This window comes from Scomber scombrus, chromosome 8 (genome assembly GCF_963691925.1).
Source record: "Scomber scombrus chromosome 8, fScoSco1.1, whole genome shotgun sequence".
Classification (NCBI taxonomy): domain Eukaryota; kingdom Metazoa; phylum Chordata; class Actinopteri; order Scombriformes; family Scombridae; genus Scomber; species Scomber scombrus.
Genome location: NC_084977.1, coordinates 10048367 through 10075417, shown reverse-complemented (window position 1 = coordinate 10075417; position 27051 = coordinate 10048367). Strand labels below are relative to the sequence as shown.

At 40.2% G+C, this 27051-nt stretch overlaps 3 protein-coding genes across 3 annotated transcripts; 2 read left to right on the top strand and 1 right to left on the bottom strand.

Annotated features, from left to right (window-relative positions):
- Positions 1–6494: 6494 nt before the first annotated feature.
- Positions 6495–13658, bottom strand: prdx6 (peroxiredoxin 6). Its single transcript, XM_062424926.1, has 5 exons — positions 13500–13658; positions 9375–9531; positions 7802–7945; positions 7199–7345; positions 6495–6850 (listed from the first exon to the last, which is right to left on the bottom strand). The coding sequence occupies exons 1-5, from the start codon at positions 13589–13591 to the stop codon at positions 6725–6727; spliced, it is 666 nt and encodes a 221-aa protein (XP_062280910.1). The 5' UTR covers positions 13592–13658; the 3' UTR covers positions 6495–6724.
- Positions 13659–15595: 1937 nt separating this feature from the next.
- Positions 15596–16813, top strand: LOC133985150 (uncharacterized). The gene is made up of 2 exons (XM_062424721.1): positions 15596–16193; positions 16307–16813. Exons 1-2 carry the CDS (start codon positions 15776–15778, stop codon positions 16744–16746), a joined length of 858 nt encoding a protein of 285 aa, XP_062280705.1. The 5' UTR covers positions 15596–15775; the 3' UTR covers positions 16747–16813.
- Positions 16814–18551: 1738 nt separating this feature from the next.
- Positions 18552–26074, top strand: plpp6 (phospholipid phosphatase 6). The gene is made up of 2 exons (XM_062424033.1): positions 18552–19187; positions 21628–26074. The coding sequence occupies exons 1-2, from the start codon at positions 18698–18700 to the stop codon at positions 21993–21995; spliced, it is 858 nt and encodes a 285-aa protein (XP_062280017.1). The 5' UTR covers positions 18552–18697; the 3' UTR covers positions 21996–26074.
- The last annotated feature ends 977 nt before the right edge of the window (positions 26075–27051 follow it).

Below are 27051 nucleotides of genomic sequence, written 5' to 3'. Positions count from 1 at the left end.
AACACACAAAGTTTTATAAGCGTACTTATTGAAAGCAGTAACCCAGAAAACTCACTGGTTCCTGGTGGAGCGAAGCCCGTAAGCTACATTATAACACGAGAAAGGAATATATAGCTGTTTTTCCAGGATATTAAACTATGTGTTGCAAAGATTTGGTGTCTTATATCTGTCATATTAAAGTAGGATATTGCCTGGAGTTTAAGAAAACTTAATGCTCTTGAATGTTTCTTTCAAGTATGTCTGTGTTATTATATTAATATTTCAGTTCTTTTTTTCTCTGCCAGCTTTTTTCTGTGTTAGTTTGGCAGTGTTTATTTACAATTTCTTGTTTTATGATCATCGCTATAATTGATAGTTAACTATGGCTCTGCTCTCCCACTGTTGGATGAACATAAACAAGTACTAAAGCAAAACATGTGTTACTCACTCAGCGCCGCATGTGTGTGTGTGTGTGTGTGTGTGTGTGTGTGTGTGTGTGTGTGTGTGTTTGTTTGTGTGTGTGTGTGTGTGTGTGTGTGTGTGTGTGTGTGTGTGTGTGTGTGTGTGTGTGTGTGTGTGTGTGTGTGTGTGTGTGTGTGTGTGTGTGTGTGTGTGTGTGTACATAACCCGGGGTGTGAGAGCCAGGAAAGCCAGCCTGGTTTCATTATGCTCCAAACTAGACCATTATGGTTAGGGAAAATCATCCAAACCCTAAACAGTTGCTATGGCAACGCCGTGTCACCTCTCTTTTTTCAAACTCCCGCACTCCCCTCATTCGCTTTCTTCCAATTTCATCTCGTCCCTCACCTACGCTGCCTCCACCCATTCTTTACCCCCTCCTCCTTATCCTCCTCCCCCTCTCCTCTCCTCATCACACTGCCACGCACACACTCTCTGTCACACACACACACACACACACACACACACACACACACACACACACACACACACACACACACACACACACACACACACACACACACACACACACACACACACAGACACAAACGTGGCACTCTCTTTTCCCCCAGAGATAGAGTTTCACAGCCACCTTCTCTCTGCCCTCTCACACTGACTGCCCTCCACTTAAAGACAAATAAACCAGTGGAAAAGAACACAGAGGATGAAAAACAGCAACAGGGTTTTGAAATTGATGGGTCTCTATCGTTTTCCTCTGTGCTTTTTTTTGTTCTAAGTTTCTTGTTCCTCAAATGTTTTTTGGCTGTTCCACTTATTTTCCTGTAATGTTCAAGTCAGGTTTCTGTGTAGGGGATAAATAGCACAAATAGTAACTGAATCAGGATAGAAATTGAATCTTGCATCAATAGTATTTTATGTATATCGATATACTTATTTTGGACATTAACATTTTAAACATCACTGATCTGTACAAACTTGTGCTGTGCAGCCAAACTTAGCTGTTCATACCCACAGAACATTATTGTAAATACTAGTGGAGATCCTGATGGTTGCAGTGCTGAATTTTGGGAAAATGTAAAATGATGCACAAAACAACTAGACTATATCTGTTGAATAGTATAATTATTTCACTCAGTGTGAATGTAATCAATGTATTAATGTAATAGGTTTATATCTTGCCAATAATACCTTTTCCATTTCTGTTAACATTGTGTTGTTGTATATATTTCTTTTTGGGCAGCTTTTTTGTTGTATTTTTAATATGTGATGTTTGACATTGTGTTACTTCCAGTGGATATTCTCCTCAGTTGGCTGCAGGCCCTGCTGAGGAAAGGTATGCGTGTAAAACCCAGTCATATGAAGTTTCTGTACTGATGTTATTGTGTTCTACACAACTTTGTCCTCATCTCATTGTTCATCATCCACAAACACAACGCAGCATCAGGCCAGACCAGCCACATCATCATATGGGTTTAATAAAGAACTAGAGCTGATACAGAATATATATGAGAAACTGTCAAACAATGTAGAAGAAGTGTGTTTTCAAATATTAAAGGAATAGTTTAGTCATTTTTGGAAACAGGAGGAAACAGCTAGCCTGACTGTCCAAAGGAAAAGAAAATCAGCACCTCTAAAACTCACTAAATAATCACATCTTGTTTCATTCATCTGTTCAAAAAACGGAAGTGTAAAAATGACACACTGTGGTTTTATGGGGGGTTATGTACCGGACTATTTCTAGTCTGAGCACAGTGACTTCCTGAAGTCACAATCAAACATGATATAACATGAATTAGTGAGCTTCAGAGGTGCCTGTAGATGGGTGTTGTTACTTTGGACACCTTTGCTAGTTGTCTCCTCCCGTTTCCAGTCTTTATGCTAAGCTAAGCTAACCAGCTGCTGGATATAGCTTCATATTTAACTGGCATTTATGAGAGTGGTATCAGTGTTCACATCTAAGTTGCTGCAAGTAAGTAAACGCATATTTCCCAAAATGTCAAACTCTTCCTTTAAGGCTACCCACATAGAAAACTGCATGTTATAGGTTTAAAATGTAGAAATCAATGTGAGCACTGAGAGAGTGCACACACCTGCACACATGCTGAAAACATAATTAATGACTTAAAGTGGTTTTAGCAGTGCTGTGCTTTAGAGCTGGTGGTCTGTGATTCGTATTGGTTTGTGTTTGATGTCTCCTCTTAATGGCAATGTCCCCTGCATTATGATCACACACATACAGAGGCACACTTTATTACAAGGGTAGCCATTTGCCTTGTCACCATGATAAAGCTGTTGGCGCTCTACAGGGGTTGTTTTAAAGCCCAGACACCCTTAGCCATTACTCAGGTGATATGGCAGCGGCTGGTGATCAATGTGTCTCTAATAGAGCGAATAGGGGGGGAGCAAAAAGGTAGAGAAAGACAGTGATATTGATAGAGAGAGATAAAGATAAGCACAGAGACTGATTGCACTTTTACCTTCTCATTCATCACCTAGTTCTTATAGAGCACTAACTGGCCCCAACCTGCTCTCCAGTAATAGCCTGTCTGGATGCTGTATTTATGAGGTGCCATCAAAACAATGGCATTTATCTAGGCACTCGGATCATACGCTTTCATCATTTTTATCATTATATCTTCATCTATGTGTGTGTGTACAGGCACGTACGTGTGTGTGTGAGCCTGATGAAAGGTCTGTTGACCCATGCTTTAACAGGCACGATGAAAGCTGAAGGGTGAGTGTCGACTGTGAGACGGTTAATGCTGCTTAAAGTTCAGCCAAATCCTAAGGTCTACACGCTTGTTTCTGTTTGTGTGTCTGACCTTCAATCTGTTCATCTATATTACTGTCTATCACTACCTCTGTGTGAGTGTTACTTGGTAAGTTCTTACACAGAAATGTCTGCAGGTTTTGCAGCAGTGACAGAATGAAACCACAGTGAATCATAAAAAGGATTAATGCGCACCACGAATAAGGACGAAACAAAGAGAGGGACTTCACTGTGCAGTGTTTTGTCTGTGCATGGGAAAGGGAAGCTGAAGAAGCAAAAAAAAACTTTGATAAGCAGGGGTTGTGTGAGAGGGGGAGGTGCTAGTGTGTGTCTGTGTGTGAGAGTGTGCTTAAGTGTGTTGTGTGGGAGATGTTGAGAGCGGGGAGAGCGAGAGTGCCAGGCGATGTAGGAGGGAGAGAGAGTGAGTGCGCGTCTGGAAAGCATCAAGCCGTGGCTCGACATATGTGCATGAACGTGCACATGTGTGAGTTGTGTAGCTCCTCTGGTCTCTGGCTTGTTAACCTGCAGGTCACAGGCAGCTTCAGGTGATGAAGTCAATGCCTGGCACACAGTATGGGAATAATGACCTCTTCCATAGCAAGCACATGCTCATGAATAAGCACACACATATAAACATGCATACATACAGAGTGTGTGCTCATGGGCTTCTAGTGCTTTTACCTCTCCATGTCAGGACCTGCAACACCTTCAAAGGAATAGTTTGACAATTTGGGAAATATGCCTATTTGTTTTAAAGATGAGAAGATCTCATCTCATCTCAAGATACCACTCTTGTGTCTTAGCTTAGCTTAAAAGACTAGAACGAAAGTAACCAAATCTGCCTACCAGCAGCCCTAAAGCTTTCCAAATAACATGTTTGTTTATTCTGTACAAAAACCAAACTGTAAAAATGATCATTTGTGGTTTTACAGGTGGTTATGTGCCTGACTATTTCTTGGGCGGGTGCAGTGACTTCCTGGAGTCTTGTCACCATGATTGCCAAGCCAAACCACAACCTGATCATTTAATACTTTTGTACAGAGTAAACAAATTAAACACTAAGTTGTAATAGTCAGTGAGATTTAGAAGTGCTGGTAGGTGAGTTTTATTTCTTTTGGATGGAGCCAGACAGAGCCTGCACGTCTTCTTGTTTCCAGCCTTATGCTCATCTAAACTAACCAGCTGCTGGTTGCAGCTTCATATTTATTCTACACCTACACATGACTGATATCGATCTTATTATCTAACTCTTGTAAGTTGTAAGATACTCTCATTAAGATGACTGTTACTGTAGCAACTAGTAGAGAGATAGTTGTACATGGTGCATATTCTCGAAAACTGCAGCCTGGCTTATTTTAGAGAAAACCATCTTCTCTGAGACAAGACAAGTTTAGTGGGAGGCCACTCCTTTCAGGACAGTGTTTATGTCTTTGATCAGCAGCATGTGTGTGTGTGTGTGTGTGTGTTACAGAGAGCAGCAGAGAGAGAGACCAGCAGCTGGTATTGTGTTTGTGTTTTGTCCTGTGAGACCTGGCCTGGGCTGGTGTTGTATTACATGCACTAGTGCTGGGGCGAGTTGGCTCGATAGCCAAGAAGTGAGGGGTGACAGATGAACAGGAGAGGGAGGTGGGGTGGCAGGAGGGGGTGAGGGGGGAGTAGGGTTGGTACCGGGCAATTAAGCCAGCATCTGACACCCAAAGTACTTCTCATGCTCTGGCACAGGCTATTGTAGTCTGGAATTTGAGAAATGCATTTGATCAGTACGGTGTGTCTGTGTGGGTGTTATTTTGGACGACTCCTGGGGACAAAACAGCCACCAGAGAAGGGAAAGGCAGAATAGATAGAGGAGATGGAGGGCAAGGGTTATCTGATGAATAAATGTACTTTTATCACACTTTTGAGAACCCAGCATCCAGCTCTTTCTTGTAGGGTTGAATGCAGACCTTGTTCTACAAGATAAAAGCTCTGCAAACTAACAAGATACAAACACAATATTGCACTGTTTGACTAACCTTCATGGGGCGAGTCTGTTAAGTCAGAAACTGATTGAAAAGGAAAGAAAACTGTAACATTCCAGCTCTCATTGTGTCGATGACAGGATTTAAAAGAAGGAGGGCCCAAAGATTTTTTATCTGGCTCTGCAAACTCTGCGCCTCCCTCCTCACTCAAAGGGAATCCCATCTTTTCTCTTTGACCTCAGCATTCCTCAGACTCAGGAGTGAATTCAAGGCCAAGGTGTGTGCGTGCGTGAGATCAGTGTTCACCTTCAGATGCCTTAAAGTAATTAATACGATCCTCAGCCAGGCAGTTTTGAGGGTTGAATAACTCAAAGGGGAAATCTACACCTCAGTCCTGGCTTCAGTTTCTCATCTACAGTTGATGCCGACCTGCTGAGATGAGTTTACTGCAGCTGAAAAATGAGCATCAGTTCAGTCTGTCACCTCTTTGTGAAATATAGAGATGTTGTGATGCTTTATAGACTTATACCCACATACCCCTGTGAATATTTATTACATTAATTTTGCTTTAACTTTTCCCCCCCAGCTAAACTGACATTAAAATTAAGTCAATTTTATTATTCTCAAAAAATGTTAGACATCACGTGTTATAGCTTGTGCTGTTTGCACGATTAATCATATTCAAGCGAACTAACACCTTGACAACACACAAATGTTAAGTTATTTATAGATAACATTAAGTTATCTTTATATCCTTTTGAGTTGTGCAGCAAGAGGATGTTGAAAATATTGAAGTATCTGAGTAATGGCACATTTAATAGCCTCAACACTGAGCATACATCAAACAGAACTATCAATTTAAAAGACTAATCCACAGTACATTAAAACATTTAGACAGCTTGAGCATTAGCCTGTAATGCCGAGTTGGCAAAAAAAGATTAAAAAGGCAGAGTAAAGGGAGGAGGTTTTGCAGTTTTCTTATTTACAATGAAATCTGCCTGAACAAAAAGGGTGAAAGTAGATTTCAATTTAATGTGGCTAGCCTTCTGTTTACTTAATGTAAATAGTCATTTCAGTACATGTGGTACCACTCCCTATCGCTGAAAGTGTTTAGAGCAGGTTGGTGCCTTCACACTAATGGCTGTCAGGAGGATACCATCAGTGGATCACTGTGCATGTAGTGCCACTTATTGAAATAAAACGTAACTGCAGCAACAACAGCATGGCAGCCTGTTATTTTCGTTTCAGGTTGAAGGAGGACACCTAGTGTTACAGCGAGTTACAGCAGATGTAGTAGTTACCAAACTTCCTCTTCCTCTGTTGTGCAGAATGTAGCGTGTGAAAAGCCTCAAAGACTCAAGACTCAATGTGTGAAAAGTCAATTTATTACGGGAAGGTAAACAAGGCACTGTACAATGATACTATTAACATTGCTGGTTTGCTGCTGGAAAACATTGGGTGAGTAGAAATGTACACAAGTCACCAAACCAGTTAAGTGCATCTAAGCTTTTGGTCAACTTTATGTGTGAATTATCGTTTAGAGACTGCCGAGTCACAGAGCAGTAAACTAGAGGAGGATGCGGTTTTTAGTGTGTCTTCAGGGCTGGGTGAAGCGCAGGTATTTCTTCCCAGAGGGCACCTCTTTAGTGGTCACACCGTTGGGGAAGAGAGCAGCAGCTTCAGCATCGGAGAGAGAGGGAATCACCATGACTTTGTCACCAGGCTGAGAGATATGTGAGAAACAGGAAGTGTATTTAAAATTGAGATACGTTTCTTTTTTTGGATTGTCACCAGTGTTTAAATCTTCCTTCATTTACTGTAGTGACTAGTCTGTTTTCTACATTGATTTTCAGTATTTTAGCAGAAGTGGGGCCTATAATTGTTGTAACTTGAACTCTGATCATACAAATAACATTACTGATCTAGCGGTTTCCATTAGATTATAAAGTTGATGTTAGTCGAGTTCATAAGTTACATCATCTGTCTGTAAAGAGGGCATGCATCTATGTTTGTTTCCTATAATAACTCAGACATGTGACTGATAGGAAGACATGATGATTCAGCTGTGTACCTTCCAGTCAACAGGAGTGGCGACCTTCTTCTGTGCAGTGAGCTGCAGAGAGTCGATGACTCTGAGCAACTCGTCAAAATTCCTTCCTGTGGTTGCAGGGTAGAGGATGGACAGCTTCAGCTTCTTGTCTGGGCCAATCACAAAGACCTGAAGAGGGTTAAGATGATAACAGTTCAACACAAGATCCAGGACATACTACAGTTTTACTCTTGTCACTTTGTTATCCATTTTCATGTACAGAATCAGGTGTGGTAGTTTTAGACTGCTGAATGTTGCAACATGAGTGTACCATTACATTACAGCCTACAACCTGCCTGTCTCACACAAAGGCATCATTCTGCTCTGATTTGATTGGCTCCCTAATAAATGTGGGTATCTGCAGCTAAATTTGAGAAAAAAGACCAAAGCCCGTTCAGTGACATTAAGGTCTTACCAGGGCCAATTATCCTTAAAGAGGCAAATTTCAAATCAGCCATTTCTTTTGGCTTTTGTCTCACTACAATAACATCCTCTTTACACATCAAGGGGGTAGTGTAGTGATGTAATTTAAAATACAGACAGAGGCCATTTGCACAAGTGTAACACTGAGGATGTGCCTCTTACACAGCGAGCAGTGAGGGGCATTCCATCCTTGTCTCTCTCATCAGGGTCCAACATGCCCAGCTGCACCGCCAGCTCTCTCTTGTCATCAGCGATGATGGGGAAGGGAAGAGTGCTTTCAGCCGCATTGCTGAAGGCCATCACATCCTATGGATCGGGAAGGAACACACAGTTATTGTTAGTGGGTGCATTTCATCATCCTCAGTTAATAAATCTCATCATGCTGACAGCTACGTCCATCATTGCACCACATGTGTTTTGTGCAATACAATACATGCTCAGAGAGAGAAAACACTTTCTCAGCACACTCAAAAAATACATACAGCTGTTTTCCACTTTTTTTTCGGTAAGGAAGAGGTAGGAAGATTTAAATAATAACAAATCAAACAAAAAGTGAAATACAATATACATTGTCATATGCATATATTATCATGAATGCATTCTCAAAAAAAGACAGCGCTTTGTGTTAAGTTCCAGGCATTAATAAACATCTACACATAGGTATTCTTATATTTCCGCACCAGTCCACGTTGTCATTTGGAGCAAGTGGGAGCTTTTATTGTGAATATATAGGAAGTGTTGTTATTGTGAATGTGGCCATGGCCAATAAGTTAGTTGTTAAGTAACTTTTAAAAGGCTGTTTTTTTGTTAAGTAACACTTTGCAGGTCTATGCTGCCCTCTGCTGGATAACACTAAAATGCAACACACCGCCTCACTGTTTTCTGTGTTGTGATTAGATTTCAATGTGGCATGGAAAATCCATATGACAATGAAAAAACTATTATTAATTTGGTAATTAAAGACAAATAGCAAATATTGTCCTCTTAACATGTTTTTCCATGTAATTATGACAGTAAATGCATATATAAAAAGGACATGCATATATCAATGTGTATTTCACTTTATTCCATTTGTTTTTATTTTACGCATTTTTTTATTTTAGACATTTTTGAATCTTCCATACAACTGCTTTAAAAATTGAAACCCAAACAGTGTGTCTAACTAATACTACTCCCTCTTGGGCCAATCACTGGCCTTTAAGAGGAGGCGTTGTTATAACGGAGCAACCCAGTTACAAGCCAATCACAAGAAGAGTCCCGCCTTTGTTAGAGGGATCCCATGAATACTTGACCCCTCAGTTCCTGCCAAATACCACATACATGCACAATTAAAATGTAACTCAGAGTGAGAGGCAAGCAAGAGATACGTTTTATAACTACCTTTACAGATGGATAAAATGTAACTCAACAGATCAACAGGGTGATAGACTCTGGGACAAGAAATAGAGGTACTACAAAGATCCTCTCTACAAGATAGAAACAGGTTGAGTTTGAAGATGATTACCATTTAATTGATTTACTTGACTTAGACTTAGACTTTGACTTGGCTGTCAAGATAGTAAGGCTTTAAAATGTCTTAGTTTTGAGATAATTACTATAATTGTCACTACACCCACAGTAACCTGAGCAGTTCAACAAAACCATCCATTCACTTCTCACACACACCACACAGATGGACACACTATTAAAATATACAATATATACATATATGTGTGTGTTTTTGTGCATCCTTAACCTTGCTCCAGTTGCGGTGATCCTCAACACTGTCAACTGACAAGGCGATCATCTTCACGCCACGCTTCTTGAACTCATCGCTGACCTTAGCGGCACAGGCGAGCTCAGTAGTGCAGACGGGAGTGAAGTCCCTTGGGTGGGAGAACAGAACCCCCCATCTACAGATTAAAGATGAAATGGATGTATGTTAATGATGTGATAAGATCTGTTGAACATGTTTTGTACATAAACCTAGCCTAGAATCATTTTGTCCAAAGTGCCATACAATGAGCCTCTCGTTCACCCATTTACACACATGGAAATCTACCATGCACAGGCCGAAACATACCAAAGCACCAAAACTGTATTGGCGAAGAAGCAAATAAGGTAATTGTCATACTGCAGTTTACTCCTGCATCCCTGTTAAAGACTAACCTTCCATAAAACTCGGTTTTATGGGCAGCCATGTCACATCATTCAATACTAAAGTTCAAGCAACCACACGCTGACTGAAATAACACTAAAAAAAGTCTCATTTCTTGTGGAGTGGCCAACCAAGACACTTACACGCTTGAAGTGTCTTAGCTTATGTATTCATCCTGTCTTAAATGCACCCATGTTCCCTGTTAGGGACCAAACTTTCAACAAGATTTAAAGAGAGGCAAGATACAGATACTCTGAAAAGCACAAGGAGTGGAAGTTAAGACATAAGAAGAAGAATTGGCTAAAAAAAAGACAGACGATTATGTCTTGGGAGAGGAAATTCCAGCCACAGATTGAAGCAACAGGTGTCTGTGAAAGTGGAAAAACTCACGCTCAAGACATTAAACCCAGCTGTGCTCTACTGGGGATGTTCAGAGTATTTGACAAGGAGTCCTAAAGGGGAAGGCAGACATGATTTTCAGCGTGTAACATTTGGAATTCATCTCTGATTCACATGGATTTTCGCTTCATATGATTTGTGTGGATTTAGTCTTTAGTGTGTTGTAACTAATCATCACATGACAGAGGCAACAAAAGAGCTTTGCTCCTCCCGAGCATTGTGATCACCTGACCATGGGGTGACCAGAAGCTTGGATTAGATTGGAAACAAATACAACAGAAGAGGAAAAAATGCTGGACACTGACAGTTTATAACAGGAATGTGCTCAGAGGTTGGTGTTGCTTTTAACATCCACAAGAAGTGAAAAACTAAGACGGTCCACTCATTGGCTATTTAAGGACAACTGATACTTCCCCAAAACAATGTTTTTCTTTTTCTGTACACACCACTTGTAGGATTTAAAGGGTGGCTGTATTATGTTTGTAGTTTGCTCTGCTGGGGTGACACTCAACCATCCATTGCTGAAAGAGCTTAATGAGCTGTGAAAGCTGGGATTTCAACAGATGGTTGCTTCTCACAAGCATCTATTCCAGTATTTTTTTTTCCACTAAAGGAAAGTATTTATGCAATCACCATGACTGGGCAAAACCTTGATGCTGATAAGCATATAAGGGCCTGGGTCAGAAAGCAGGTTCAACAAACGGAGTCCAACCCTGAACTCTGAGTTGATGAACCCCAAGATGAGATGAGATGGGATGGGATGGGTTCCAGAGCAACTGTGCACAGTCTGTTCAATTAACCCTGAGAATGAAGCATATGTGTGATGAATGAGAAAAAAGACGATCGGAGCACATTTATCTTTAGAATAAAAGAGCCTGAGTAAGAGCTGGAAAAGTGTCCATGTGTTAAAGTAACATTTTATTCAGTGCTGTCCATCAATCCATCATAAAAAAACTGGAATCTGACTGTATCAGGCTGCAGCTACATCATCACATCCGAAAATATATTCATTTAACTTTAATCTGACGGGGTAAAAATCACAGGAGGCAGCAACTGAAGATGAGATATATAGTTCAAGATTTAAAAAAAAAATACAGATCAAAGACGCTGACGTGTTTAGTGATTTGCAATTGAAAAGGTGTCGAGATTAAAATGCAGTCGATTTGCATCTCGGCTCAACAGCATTCAGTAATGCTGCTCCATCCTGCTCACTCAGAAAATATTAAAAAATACAATTATTCATTGATCCTATGTGTCTAAAGCCTCATACCTCTTTTGTATTTAAACTGAGATTACACATTATGTTCAGTAAACATTTCAGTGCAGGAGCTGCTGTAATAAAATGACAGAGTCACAGTGTTATAAGAGCTTTTATTCTGAGCTGAGGGTGACTGAGAGATCAACTTTAGAAAGTCCTTGAGTTAAAACACTAATATCCAACCAGATTTAGCTTGCGACAGACAGTAATGAATGTGCTGAATGTGCACTGAAATAACGAGGAACTGAAACAACATGTCTGGTTCTGTAAGAGGGAAGAGACAGAGAAAGACTCAGGGTTTGTTGAAGAAAACCTGCAAGCGAGCAGGTTAGCTTTCCGAACTTTCTCTCATTTTAAACTCAGAGTTTGCACTAATCCTGCTTTCTGAAACAGGGCCCAGGTTATGTTTGTTCAGACCAGTGACCAGTAGGATGACCAGTAACAATGTCGCAACACCATATCTGCTTACTCACTGTGTGCCCAGCCTTCAGGACACAGAATTCATTCTCACTGTATCAGCCTGTAGCCTATATTAAATTTTAAATATATTTGTTCAGCTTTAATCCAACTGGGACAAAACACAGGAGGCAGCAACTGCAGATGAAAAATAAGATTCAAAAAGTATATAGATCAAAGACAAAGATATGACTGGAAGGAAAGGAAATCATTGATTCATTTATCAGTTATAGTGTGAATTAAATATTAACCACATGGTCTGTAAAAAGTTAGACAATAGTTAAAATGTGTTTTTTCCACAGGCCAATGTGACATATCTAGTTTTTGTCTGGCCAAGAGAGTCCAAAATCCAAAAAGATTTGTTTGGTGTTTTTGCTTCATTAATGACTCAAACTGATAATGAACTGTTCCGTAGAGTTCTGATTGACTGTTTGTTTCAGCTCTAGGTGGATGATACAGTCTTAAAGTAGTATTGAGTAACTCTGATATAGTTTTAGAAAAAAGACAAAACCCACTAAATCTAACAGTCACCAGTTTGAATATCACACAAAAAGCACTTCAGTAGAGTTAGTGGACCATCACATGCTTTGTGTGTGCGTGATATAAAGCATGTAACATCCCCCTTTTCTCTCTGGTGTTTTGAAAGAGCCGAGGCTAGGAGCCAACACGGGGGTGTAACCACTGAAGCACAGGTCCAAGTTCACACACACACACACACAAACAATACTCTCCTTGTCCTGACTGTGCTCATGCCCTTCAATGAACTGGTCAGAGAGAAAAAGAGAAAACAGTTGCTTTCAACTGAAAGTGAGCTAGAATATAAACTAACTCTTTATTAGTGTGTAGCTAGAGCAAGTTGCATCCAATCACACATGGACGTTTCATTGGACTACAATTGTGGTAGCATGTGCATTATATTACATTTACGTACAAAAAGCCTCTGATTTTAAGGAAGATGTATTTTACTTAAGTATTTCTATTAATATGCTACATTTCAGAGAGAAATATTGAGTCTTGTTTTTGTAGCAGTGCATTTATTTAACAGCAGATTATGATTTTATAAAAATAACAAACATGTGATCATGACATGTGATGCAGTGTTATAGAGTTAGGGACTTTAAGTATGAATGCATTGATTGTTATGATCTAATAATACAACAATGGCACATTGTAGTCTTACTTCTGATACTTTAAGTTAATTTGATAGTTTTATATGTAACATTTTGAATGCAGGACTAGTTTAGTATTTTTATGTTGTGGCATTGCATTTTTTTTTTTAACTTTAGAAAAATACTCTGAACAGCTAAAGTGTTAATTCATGTATCTAATCTCACAGAGTCACCCTTGTGTAACCTCATCTGTGGGAGCCAGCAGGTGTCGCAGCTCTCACTGCGGGGTTCAGGTCTCTAAACCACGCGGCTTGGCTTCTGAATGCAGACTGATTCATTCTTTATCGGATCAAAATCTCAAACTCCGCAGCCTGACAATAGGCCTCCACATGCAGCTGCCGTGGCGCAGTCATATGTTGCAATGCATCCAGCGCTTTCATTGACTCGCCATACAAAAATAAGTTCTATTGTAATGTGTGTATGTGACGCTTGAACACTTACGAGCTGCCCAGGAAATCGTGAAACTTGATCCTGCCGATGGTGGTGTCGGCGTCGAAGTTGGGGAACACGTCTCCCAGCAGAAGTCCAGGCATGGTGGTCTCTTCTCTGCAGCTCTCACACTCACACAGGAGAGGAAAGTGGTTAGTCTGTGATCAGACTAGTTATCACACGGAGAGAGGCGGGGCTCACTTCCTTGGTTACACCGACCAACCAGAGCACACTCTCCAAAAAAACAAAAACATTTCACAACTTTATTAAATGAACAATAACATTAAAAATGAAATAACTCAGCACAAAAGCAGGAAAAAAACACCTTATTTATGCGAGTAAAAAAAAATACGTTCAGAACTGAATTTTTTTTTTTTTTTTTTTTTTTTACAAAAGAATCATGTAAATTTTGATTTGAAACTTTTATTTCGAATGTGTGAAAGACAAAACAAACATGAAACAAGAAAACACAATGGCATTTATACATACATACAAACAGTGAACTTACACAGAACAGTAATCATGATGCAATGCAAGATTGTCAACCACATCGGAAAGGGAGTGGGAAGAAGTGAACACTTATTAAATCCCACCCCTACTACAGTTTCATCAGTTTGGTTAAAGAATATTTTAGTCTATATTTTTAATAATGTTCCCTTTAATTACGTAAGTTTAGCATTTTCTAGAATAACAGCTTCCTCATATATATGAATATATAACCTATATAATGATTATTTCCTATACTAATGCACATAATTTGACACTAGTTCACCATCATACAATTTCTTACTAATATATATTATATGTAATGTCAATATATACATCTATATTTATTGTAATCAATAAATAAATCATTGCTACATTTGTTTATCAAAAACATACATACATACATACATACATACATACATACATACATACATACATACATACATACATACATACATACATACATACATACATACATACATACATACATACATACATACATACATACATACATACATACATACACATCCCCATATATACATACACATCCACATATGTACACACATACATAGATATACTTACATACATCTAAACATAGGCTACATACACACACATACAAACAAAGGGCGCCTTAGTTAGTTAAACACCTCCATCCCTGTACCTCATAAAAATAATCTCTTTGTACCTCCTTTTAAACTGCATTATGTGATTGAGCTTCACATTCAGACTGTTCCATAATCTGTGTGAAGTGAATATTCTAAGAAATTGCTCATATGCAAAATCAACGTCTTCATTTTGATATATATCATCCCTGTTCTGTGCCAGTAAGCCATTTTTAAAAGCATTTATTGTTTCCTCTGTTCTCACTCGCCTTTATATTTTTTCCCTATCCAACTTATGAATCCTATAGTTTGTCATATACTGTAAAAACTGGTAGGTGATAACTGATATCATTTATTAATAACCTACTAGCTGCATTGTTTTCTATGTCTTTGGTGAATATATTGTCTATGAGAGTGGCACAATGTGTTATGATTCTGCTGGGTCTGGTCATTTTCAGGTACAAGCTCATACTAAACATTGTGTTAATAAATGCATTTTCATTCATCAGTTATTTTGTGTTTATTCTGGTTTCAAATCTTTTTTATTATTATTGCCACAAGGAATATAAAAGTAACAATGATACATTGAAGATGAATATCACAACAGTAACAAAAATGCCCTCCACAAAACTTACATAGAAGAAAAAAGATTTACAGAAATCTTGAGGTAGAACATTGACCCCACCTGATTTAAGCTTAAATTAGGCTAAATTATGGTTCTGCGTCGGAACTACGTCGTAGCTACGCCGGTGCCCTGACGCCGACGTAGTCCGCGTCGAGGGAACGCGTTGCTCTGCAATTCACCGCCATGCCGCTAGGGGGTGTGACTGTGTGTGTGTGTGTGTGTGTGTGTGTGTGTGTGTGTGTGTGTGTGTGTGTGTGTGTGTGTGTGTGTGTGTGTGTGTGTGTGTGTGTGTGTGTGTGTGTGTGTGTGCGTGTGTGTGTGTGTGTGTGGTTTCAGAGGAGTCATATCCGTATCCTTGTTTATCTTCCGGTCACAGTAGACAATGGCGACTGAGGTAGAGCGTGTGTGTTTGGAGTTGGAGCTCCTCGATCTTGAGGAAGAAATTATTGTATTACTAATGTTGTGGCGCAGGCGACAGAAAAGACGTTTGCGGAGGTGGTCTGTACGACCATTAAACCAGTCGAGGCAGAGAACGGGTGAATTTACCGCACTGGTTCGCCCACTGAGAGACCTGGATGAAGAGATCTGAGGTCTGCAAAGCATTGTGGAGGTCTCTACAGTCTGAATTTCTTCCATGTCCTTCACCCGGCCAGTGGGAAGCTGTTGCTGCAGACTTTTGGCGATTGTGGAACTTCCCGAACTGTGTAGGAAGCCTCGACGGGAAGCATGTCAACATCAAGAGTAATCACTCCATTGTTCTGATGGAAACGTGTGATGCTAGGTATCGCTTCACCATGGTGGACATGGGTGGCTATGAAAGGGAAAGCGACGGGGGCATTGTCAAAGAGAGCAAATTTGGTTCAATGCTGCTTGACCACGAGCCCAATCTGCCCCCACCAGCAAAACTCCCCGGAACAGATGTCCAGATCCCCCATGTGATTGTTGGTGATGCTGACTTCCCCCTACACTGCAATCTCATGCGTCCCTTCCCAGGTATGACACAGACAATTTCACACTTTATTTTCTGTGTTTTGTTGTAATGCACATGATTGTCACACAACATTGTTCTATTTATTAATTATTACTCTGTATATTTTCCTGTGCAGGGACAAATCTGAGCACGGAGAAGCAGACCTTCAATTACCTTCTTTCCAGAGCCAGGCAGGTAACAGAAAATATGTTTGGAATCATGGCAGCAAGGTGGAGGGTTCTTGGGCGACCAGTTGAGTTCCAGCCAGACAAGGCGGTGGATGTTGTGAAGGCATGTGTTGTCCTGCACAACTACCTGGCCTACAACGACGAACTGAACACACCCGATAACAGGTACATACCACCAAGCTTTGCAGACTCCGATTCAAGTGGATCAGTAGAGCCTGGGGAGTGGCGAAGACTGGTAGCAGGGGACTCAAATCTGGTGGGACCCATAGATCCCTCACAGATGTCAAGGCGCCATTCCACCAGAGCAGCCCAGGCTGTCCGCAACGATTTGACTGCCTTCTTTATGTCACCTCAAGGACTGGTGCCTAGGCAGAACGACATACTGTAGTGTGCCGTGGCACTCTTGGATAATACAGATTTGGGCAGCATGACTTTGAAGTCTGTAGAATACTGCAGTAAATTGCAATCATTCCTTAATACAGCTCGGGCTGTTCATCATTTGTTTTGTAAATACATGTTTTGTGAATGGTGTACAGTTTAACTACCTTGTGAGTGTGAATAAATTTCAGTCATGAAACACATGTGTATGTAAACTCAAGAACAAGTGAGCCTATTAATAGGCATATGAATATATAGATGTGTATCTAAAGCTTAAATCTATTTACACAAAAGTAAAAGCTTAGTAAAAGAAGAATTTATGGCAGAGCTGTTGTATTGGATTGCATTAGATTGCACAGGTGTACTGATGAAGTGGCCGAAGTGCATACATGAAATTCTCAGTCAGAATCAGATTGAGTGGTCTTTATTGCATTTTGCAATGAAAAAGTACTGAAAAATAGAACAAAAATTGCTATTTAATAAAATAAACTATTACCAATACAGGAATGTATGTGTGCAAGACTGCAAGTGGTCCATTGCAAGTAAATAGGTACAATAAAATAACTATATACATTGTTAAACAGAGTGCAAATTCAGCCACATGTGGCTTTGAAAAAATAAACAAGTTAAATACACACACGCAAATTCAGCCACATGTGGCTTTGAAAAAAGTTCAATTGTCAATGCTGCTTCACGCAGTTATACAGAGTCTGAATAACTTTCAGCAATCAGCTGAGTGACTCTAATTATTAAGTATGGTAAAATAAAGATGGAACTGTATGCTATGCTCTTTGCAGTTATTAAATCTCAACCAGATATTTGAACGGACAGAGGGAAGACACAAGCTTTGCTTCTTTTATATATTGTATTAATACACAGACATCCATACATAACCCATCAATGTTGTGGAGAGTGATGGTGCGCCCCAAGCAGTGCCTAGGAGGTGAACCTCTCTTGCGTCTACAGTTTCCTCTTCCAGAGACAGAAGCAAAAAATCTTTAAAAAAAAGAAAAAAGAGTAGGCTCATTAAAGCATTATAAAACACAATTAATACAAAGTCGACAGAAGTAAAATACAATTTCCGCTGTTTGAACTATTACCAACAGTGGTTTGGGCAAAATAAATCCTTAATTCAAGGCATTGGACGTTTAGCTAAATAAAGTGCCTTTTACGATAATTAAATCACTACTCTTTTGACTGGAGCTTGGCTACATGGAGGGCTCTTTCTGGTTAAAAAGGAAGGAAAATGATCACACTTCAGTTACCTAACATGTCAAACATAGTTAATTCACTTTCGGTACTCACACTGATGTCGCCCATCTATGCATAAATATTGGAATCTTCTTCTTCTTTGAAATTGGATTGCGGTTGGCAAATCAGCTTACGGTGCATTACCGCCACCTACCGGGCTGGAGTGTAAGTGTCGCAAAAACAAATGTGGTCCTGAACTGTCCTATTAAGGACAAAACAATATATTCAAACATTGATTTTACTGTGCAGGTAAATATTTTACAATAAGAGTTAAAGTATTATGGAAAAAATGTCCATTATGGAATAATAAATATTATGAAAAAACAACAACAAAAAATGAATTGATCCTCCAAGTATATTATTAACATTATCCACTTTTTATATAGAAATAATTACAGCAATTATCCACCAAACCATAAAGTTGTTTTTTATTTTTTATTTATTTCATTTTAAGGGTCAATGCACAGCACATAGTCAGAATAAATCACTCAAATCTACATTTATGGTAAAAACTCAATTTCCCAAGTTGCTTTGCAGTGAGGACAACAAAGATGGCGATTCAGCTCGGCGTTACTGGACGTGCAGTGAATTGTCAAACGTACAACAGATGAGCTAAAGGACCGACAAGCCTCACAGCACTGCAGAAACCCCTCCACTGTGGTGCAGCGACAGCACACTGACCTGCCTGCGTCGGTAACTTAAGAGACTAGATGCCCTCTCCGAAAGCCAAAAACCCCGGTCGCGGTGGAGGAAGCCCAGTGTTTGGCAGCTCCAACGGCCGCTACGAGTTCATGTCGCTGACAAAGCCGCTGAACCGTTCCTCCCCGCCGCCTCACCTCCTCCAGAGGCAGGGCTCCGACCCGAACACCGCCCGGCTCCGAGCCTCGGAGAGCCCCACTCGGCGCCGGGGCTCCAGCTCCTCCACCGGGAGCGGTCAGGGGATGGCGGAAGAGGACGGTATACGGATCAACCCCTCTTTCATCCGCGTAGCGCTGAGCTCGCTGCTCGCCATCGACCTGTGGCTGTCAAAGCGACTGGGGGTGTGTGCCTGTGAGGACTCGTCCTGGGGCAGCGTGCGCCCGCTAATGAAACTGATAGAGATATCGGGACATGGTATCCCTTGGCTGGCTGGCACCGCTTACTGTCTGTACAAGAGTGACAGTGCTGCAGGACAAGAAGTCATGCTCAACCTCTTCATGGGTAAAAACACTGCTGCTTATGTTCCTGCATGTGTTGACAGTGCACTCACTTACCGACTGGGAATGCACACACACATACGCACTTATACATACTAAGGCCACTTTTGGGGACATTACATAGACTTATATTAATTTCGTGGAGACTTAGCCTAACCCTAACCTTGACCACTGACCCAAAAATCAGCTTTTTCTCAATTGGCTTCACAGTTTTTGTCCCCAGTTGGAAAAGCCGTCCCCAATTAACTGGTCTATAATCTGCAATGTGTTCCCAAAAGTAGGCTCAGTCAAGTCCGACACACACAAATCTTTTCTCATGTCTATGCAGACAAGTTTCTTGGCACTGCTGACACTCTTTCAGTGGTAGGTTACAAGAAAAAAAAATTGTTTCTAATTCCGTGTTTTCAGGTTAGAGAAGATGTGATGAACACTTTGTGCATCTCTCTCTTGTCAGATTTGCTTAGTCAAACTATGGCAGTGTTTAATTGCGCTGAAACAATTAGTTGATTAATCTGGTACAGAAAATGAACTGACAACAGTTCTGATAACAGCAATGCTGAACACTGGTTTCAGCTTTCCAGATGTTGGTGTTTGCTGATGTTCTCTCTTTCATGTCATTCTTTTTATCTTTAGGTTTAGGACTGTTGGTTAAATTCAACAAGAAATTTGAAGAGGTGAACCTGGGCTCTAAGAAATTGAAGTGGGCACATTCCACAGTTTGTTTGTTTACCTTTGGTTTTTGCAGTGGTTAGTGTAAGAGATTTTTAATTATGCAGCCCATACGTCAGTGGAGATTGTAGACAGGTGTCTGGCGTTGAAAAGGTTTATTTACTTGATCAAGGAGAAGTGAATAAATGATCAGTACATGTTATGTTCTGATGCTCCCTTCACTTCTGAAGTTTCTGTCCTCCAGGGATAGTCTTTAAACCACACAGATAATGCCACTGGTTGAACCATGCCCAAATATGGGCAGATCCAACACATCTGCAACATACAGAATTTAGTCTACTGGCCTAAAGACAAAACATTGCGTTGCATAGATGACACTCAGGACCTTTGTCCTACATCCAACACAATAAACAACCTCTGCCTACAGTTACCTTCACCCCATTCAGGAAAAACAGGCAAACGCATATCTGACCTCGGCTGCTATAGCAACACGATCAGAATGCCTCTTGTTTTCTCCAAAATGAGCAGACTTCACTGCTTACCACTATCTCAAGGGGAGACAGTGTCTAAACCAAGATTTGGTGTGGCCTTGCAATGACTGCAGAGCCCAGTTTGACCCAGTGCATGCCAATGATGGAAAATTCCCTAACACAGTTCAATTGAGAAAAGAAAAGGGTATTTTTAAGAGGAAAAGCTTCTCAGTGGTCATTTAATATTTACCAGTTATCTCTCCACCTGAATATCTGGTGTTGGACAGCAAGCCTCCTGTACATTAAATATAGATGTGTGTTATCATGGAGGCTTCTCAGGTGAGAGAGAGAGAGAGGTGGACTGTATGACAATGTTTAAATGTATGATTTTGCATGACAGCACCAAACCACTAATGTCACTGAGTAAACACACTGGATTAGAGTCTTTTCAGTCTCACAAAGGTCTCTTAAGTTTAAATGGGGGAAGATAAGCAGGCTAACCACAAGCGGCACAATTGACCTGCTCCTGAGCAAGTTAAGTTCAGGCCATAGATCAAAATCACAACAAAATCTGTGACACAATATTTAATAAAAGTCTGTTTTTAAGGGGAAGTGCATCACTTTTGAAATATGGATTAGGTGTTGCTAAAATTAATAAAGGAAGATTTCCATTTAGCTGCTTCAGTTTGAGGATCCTGGTATCGTGCATGCCGGCTAACTGTCAATCTGTCATGAGTTTCTGGGACACTTGAGTGGAACAGAGCCTTCGTTATTATCATCAGCAGCACTTTAGCTTTTCCTGCTGTAACGAGTCAAAGTGTCTACTGTGGGGGGAAAAAAGCTGTATCAGGGCATTGCTGTTTATTTACACCTGTGTTTGACAGTAGTTTGTGATAAAGATCTACAAATGTCAACTCAGGATTTCAGTGAACTAACATTGTGAAACTCGCACTTCACCTAACGTCTAAGGCATCATAGGTATTACGTGAGTAAGGGCATGCATTGATGTCTGCCACAGTCTCTTATCTAGTCTTGATACGACCAACAGAGGGTGACAAAGCAAATAATTTAACTTATAAATTATGGGTAAGTTTTTATTTAACATCATTTCCCTAACAGAATCATCAGTTTCTATAGTCGTGATGCAAAAATCTACCAATTACAGTAGCTTCTCTTTATGCCTCCTAAATATTTAATTCCAGTGTCTTGCATCTGTTTGCCAAAGGCTTTTACATTAATGTGATTACACTGCTGATTCTCCAGTATAAAGCATCTCCCTCTTCTTCTCCCCCTTCATGCCTGCAGGCCTGCTGTTGGACGTGGTCCTGGTGGCTATTGTTAAGGCTGTGGTGCGTCGGCGTAGGCCAGCGCATAACCGCATGGACATGTTCGCCACCTTCTCCGTGGACCGCTACTCCTTCCCTTCCGGCCACGCCACCCGCGCTGCTATGTGCGGGCGGTTCCTGCTGGCCCACCTGGTGCTCGCCGCCCCCCTTAGGGTCCTCGTCCTGCTGTGGGCCGTCTTGGTGGGGCTGAGCCGAGTGATGCTGGGCAGGCACAATGTGACTGATGTGATGTTTGGGTTCTGGATGGGCTATTGCCAGTATAACCTGGTGGAGATGGCATGGCTTTCACCTCAAACTCTGCAAGGGCTGCTGGGACAGTTGATTTAATGTTAAACACTGAAGGAGATACAGTCTGTTTAGATCTGGATGGTACGAGCACCTGCACACCTTTTTGTCTTCAAGACAGATCAGAAAAAGTGTACTTTGACTAGAGAAGGGCACCACTATCACACAGTTTTTTCTGCTGTTATATTACAGTACAATAGCATCCAACCTTCATTCTAATGAATCACTGACTACCTTTCCTCACAATTAATAATACAGGAATTGAATCAGAATAGACCACAAAGGAACATATTTGATCAATTTACAACTGAAGCCACCACACTCACCTCAACCACCTCATTTGCACTCTTACTGGCCTGAATCATGGACCATATGAAGTGTATGAACAGTTGTTTTGGAGACTGAACATTGGGAGCAGCTTCCCCACATGTCTTCAGTTAGCATCTTTGTTTAGCACAAGATGTAGGAACTGAGCTTGATATTCGCCAACTGATTTGGCTGCTCAGCAGTTTATGCTGCGATTCCCCTCCAGTTCTTAAAGGTCTCCTCTCCTTTCAAAGAGCATACTCAATTTTGACTTCCCTCTTCCTCACAACTACATCTGATAGGATTACACATTTCATTGCTTCAAGGTGACACACCTTGACCATGACAAACATTAATTTCACCAATTTATCTCTCTTTGTCAATCTCAAATTATGAGATAATCAAATTTATTAGACATCCCATCCAGTTTCCGCCACTTATCCAAGGCCAGGTCACACTGGCATTAGGCTGAGTAAGGAAACCTGGGGGATCCCAAGGTGTTTCCAGGCCAGGAGAGATATGTAATCCCTCCACTGTGTTCTGGGTGTGTCCCGGGGTCTACTACCAGTTGGACGTACCCCAAAAACCTCTAGAGGGAGGCCTCCAGGAGGCATTCTGACCAGGTGCACAAACCTCCTCTGCATGGTCCTTTCGATGCAAAGGAGTATTTATTTAACAGTATCACAATTTCAGTAATAATCAACCATATCAGATCACGTACAACTGATATACTAATCAACTCTGATGAGTTTAAGGGTTAATATTTCAACACCAAATCACTACCTTTATTTGCTAAACAGGTTTCCCCTTATACAGGGAAAACAGCATTATCTGATGAGGGTCTAAAAACAGAAATGTCAAACTTTTTCACTGTTAGTTGCTATAAACAGTGTGTGGGAGTCCTCTTCTCTAGTCATTGATAGTTTCAAATGATGTAGCAAGGTACAATGTACAATACATTTGCAATATGAGGAAGGAAAGTTTCATATTGAATGGACTTGAGTCAAGGCAGTAGGGTAGTGCATACTGTATCTTTACATCTTCATTGTTATGTAATGAGCCATCCATTTACTAAAGATAACACGCCAAACTGAAGAAAAATAACCACAGTCCAGTTTGGTTTATGGTAAAGTTACAGGTGAGAAATTATAATTGAATGACGCTAACATTAGCAACTATTAGCAATCACAGACTGTACCCGACTGATCCATCCTGTGTGATGGAGATGTTGGTGATTAAAAACATATCAGTGCTTAAGGGGAAGGGGATGGGTTTTCATCACCTGAGATATTGTTCATAAAAGTGTCAACTTGCTAAAAAACTTGCACTGTGAAACCATTCTTAAAGACACTGGCATTGCACTTTTCTTCCCTTATTTTACTCCAGCCATGATTCCAAGCTCTGCAATAATTTTAGCATAGACCAGTATAGACTATTCATTAGTAGATATTTTGAAATAATATACCAGAACGAATATGAAAAAACGCATGTCATTCCCCTTCAGAGCCTTGCTAGCATGCAGTTTTTTTTAGTGTTGGTGAGAACATTTTAAATGTTTAATTTATTATGTAATAGCCTGGTATACTTCCAGGGTTCATGAATCAGTGAACAGAATTGGAATATACAGAACTTTATTTATCCCTATTAGGTTACCTTTTTACACCCCTTGTTTTTTCTCGGGGTCAACCCTCAGGCATGTTGACCTACTGACTAAATCTGATCCTGTGTGTGTGTGTGTGTGTGTGTAGACGTGTCTTAGGGGTGTAGCCCCTGGTGTGTTAAGGTGCACGCACCATTTCCCAGAAGCAGCATGTTTGATGATTAATCCATTTCCAGTGATAGACCCATTGACTGAATGCCGGTCCGAGATCCAACATTAATGTTAAACCTTTCAAGTGACGCCAGCGGTCAAGTGTTTGACGTTAGTATGGTCACAGAGGTTGTCGACCCATCTGTAAGCGATTGGGTGATGTGAGGTGTGAAACGTTGCGATTACCTGTTTTGTGCCCTTCGCTATCACATATGTAGTAAAAAACTGATCTGATATTGCTTTTAATAACCAGAGAAAACATTTTAAAGGAAAAGTCAGACAACTCAATCTGAAAAGTATGTGACTTTTTCAGGGGAAATGTCATTCAAGAAATCATTCTGTTTATTTTAAACTAACCAAGAGAATCAGTGTCAGCCCACATAGTGTACACGTCATCAGGCCTCTTATTTTTACTTAATTGGCAAATGAATCAAAATGATCAGTCAAGCTTAATGGAAGCTGTTGTATGTTAAATGTTAAATCTGAGTTTTGTGGTCAGTCAAATATCAGAACATGTAACATAATCCAAAACCAGATTTTAAAGTAGAAAAGTAAAGAAAATGTGTTACTGCTGCTGATCAGTTCATTTACTAAATGCTCCACATCTCTATACTTTGATGTGCGTGTGTGAGCTGACCTCTCTGTCAGGACAGAGTGGATAATTTGTAACTTCTGTTGCCAAGTAGTAAATTGCACAACATTTCTTGCGTACTTCACATATACACAGGGTTCAAAATTAACAGTTTTTGCTTCCACGGGTCAAATGGCTTGTGAATGTTTACATTTTACCAGCCAATCCATATATAACCACTGTTTTTTGAACTGGTGAGTGAAGCAAATCTACCAGCCACTTGTGTATTTTACCAGCATGTGGCTGGTGGCTGGTGCTGATTTTGAGCCGTGTCTCCACACTTATATTAGAACTGCCAGAAACCAGAACTTCTTCATCTGCACGTGCACCCTAATTTCCGTTTATTGGCCGGCTTTGATTTGGATATTAATCAGGACTTAGATCCAATATGAAAAGTTATGGTTTCTGTTTGAATGTATTTCAACTTATTACAATCTTTTTGACAGAAAGAATGTTTAGTTCTCGTGTCTTTGTAGTTTTTACTAATACTGTACTTCTGAAAGTTTTTTGACAAACCAGAACCAGGTATTGGGTTCGAGCCAACATTATTTAACAGACTCCAGTCTGTTCCCTGGTACACTGGTGCCCCCATTGAAGACTGTTTCATTGACCTCTAACATGCTGTACCTTCATTCTGCAATAACTGACCGATGAGCTTCCCTCTGCAAGTGATAAGATTACTAGGGAATTTTCCAAACTTAGATGTCATAAATTGGCGTGCACTAGGTCAAAGTAAGGCCTTGAGGTGTAAGGCCAGCACCAAATCTTGACCGTGAGACACACTGTCTCCCCTTCAGACAGTAGATGCAGCTGTCTGCTCCCAAGAGGTGGTAGCTTCCTTTTTTTTTCTTGACACTTCTGTGATAAATCAAAATATGCTGGATAGTGAACTTTGCGACCAAATTATTTTTATGGCCATTTTTTGTGTTTTTATTTTGATAATGAGAAAAAGCCTAATCTTTCAGAAAAATGTGTTGATCACAATAATTACAGGCACAATATATTTATGTGTGTTATGAGTAGATATTGCACATTCCACCTGTCACCTGTTTACTCTCAAGCTGAAGAAACACCAGTATCAAGAGGCACTGTTTGTTTTTTGAGCTTTGATTGTCACAAAAAATGTGACATCAAGCTCTAAAATTATGTCTTAGTTGCACAGTGTCAAACATGAAGCCAGCTCCAATAATGGTCACTACACTCAGTTTTGCCTGCTTATCACTATAAATGGTATTGTGTGTTTTACTGTATGGACTTTATTCTTATGTATCTTAATGTATATACATATGCCTGTATGGTCATGTAATTACGCTGTTATGTTCAGTGGATTCAAACGTTATTGCAGTTATTCATGAATGATTTGATTGTAATTTTTATTTTTAAATAAATGGGGAACAAAACTGAAACTGTCCCATGTCTTGTATCATTGATAGCTAGATAGAGTGAAGTCTACAATCATCGTTACTCAGTTAATCATCAGCACGCTTCAGTATTCCACCCACTTGATTTCACTCAGATGACACAAATTGAACTTTAGTCAAACTTAAACCCATTGGATTTGTAATCTAAACAATTTAACTTTTGGGCAAGATAAAAAAAACACACAAAAAAAAAAAAAACAGCCACCGTATAAAAGTCTGTTACTTGATGATGCTCGTCCCACTTGACAGGCACACAAAGCCAGCACGCAAGAATCAAGGTAAGAAGAAAAGCTCATAAACTTGTGGTTCAGGTTTTTTTCTACTGCAGAGAGCTGGTAGTTTTAGTGCCAGTGTGCAGATATTTGGTAATATGGTAGTGACTTGAATTATACTGCCTACTGGTGTGCATATTATTAAGCTGCAACATGAGTATAACTGAAGACAATCTTACAAAATAAATATAGGAAAAAAATGTAGCAGAACAGAACATTTTAGTCATTCCCAATGAAGTGTTGCTCTTCATTCTACATCTAAGAACTGAGAAGGTTTTATGACAGAGCCTTACATTAAGGATCAATACATAACGGACATAAGAGTTCAGAAACATAAACAAGGGCTAGATCGTTTATTGCTTTATACTTTATGTAATCAGAAATATCTTGAAAGCAATTCTATGATCCAATGCAAGAGGTAGTGGGTGTTAGGGAATTTTCCATCATTTACGTCAATCATTGGCATGTACTGCGTCAAACTAGGCTTTGCGGTCATTGCGAGGCCACACCAAATCTTGAATGGAAGACACTGTCTCCCCTTGAGATAGTAGTAGGCAGTGAGGCTGCTCCTTTTGGGGAAAACAGGAGGCACCCTGATAGTGTTGCTATAGCAGCCGAGGTCAGATATGTGTTTTTTTCTGTCTCTCTGAATGGAGTA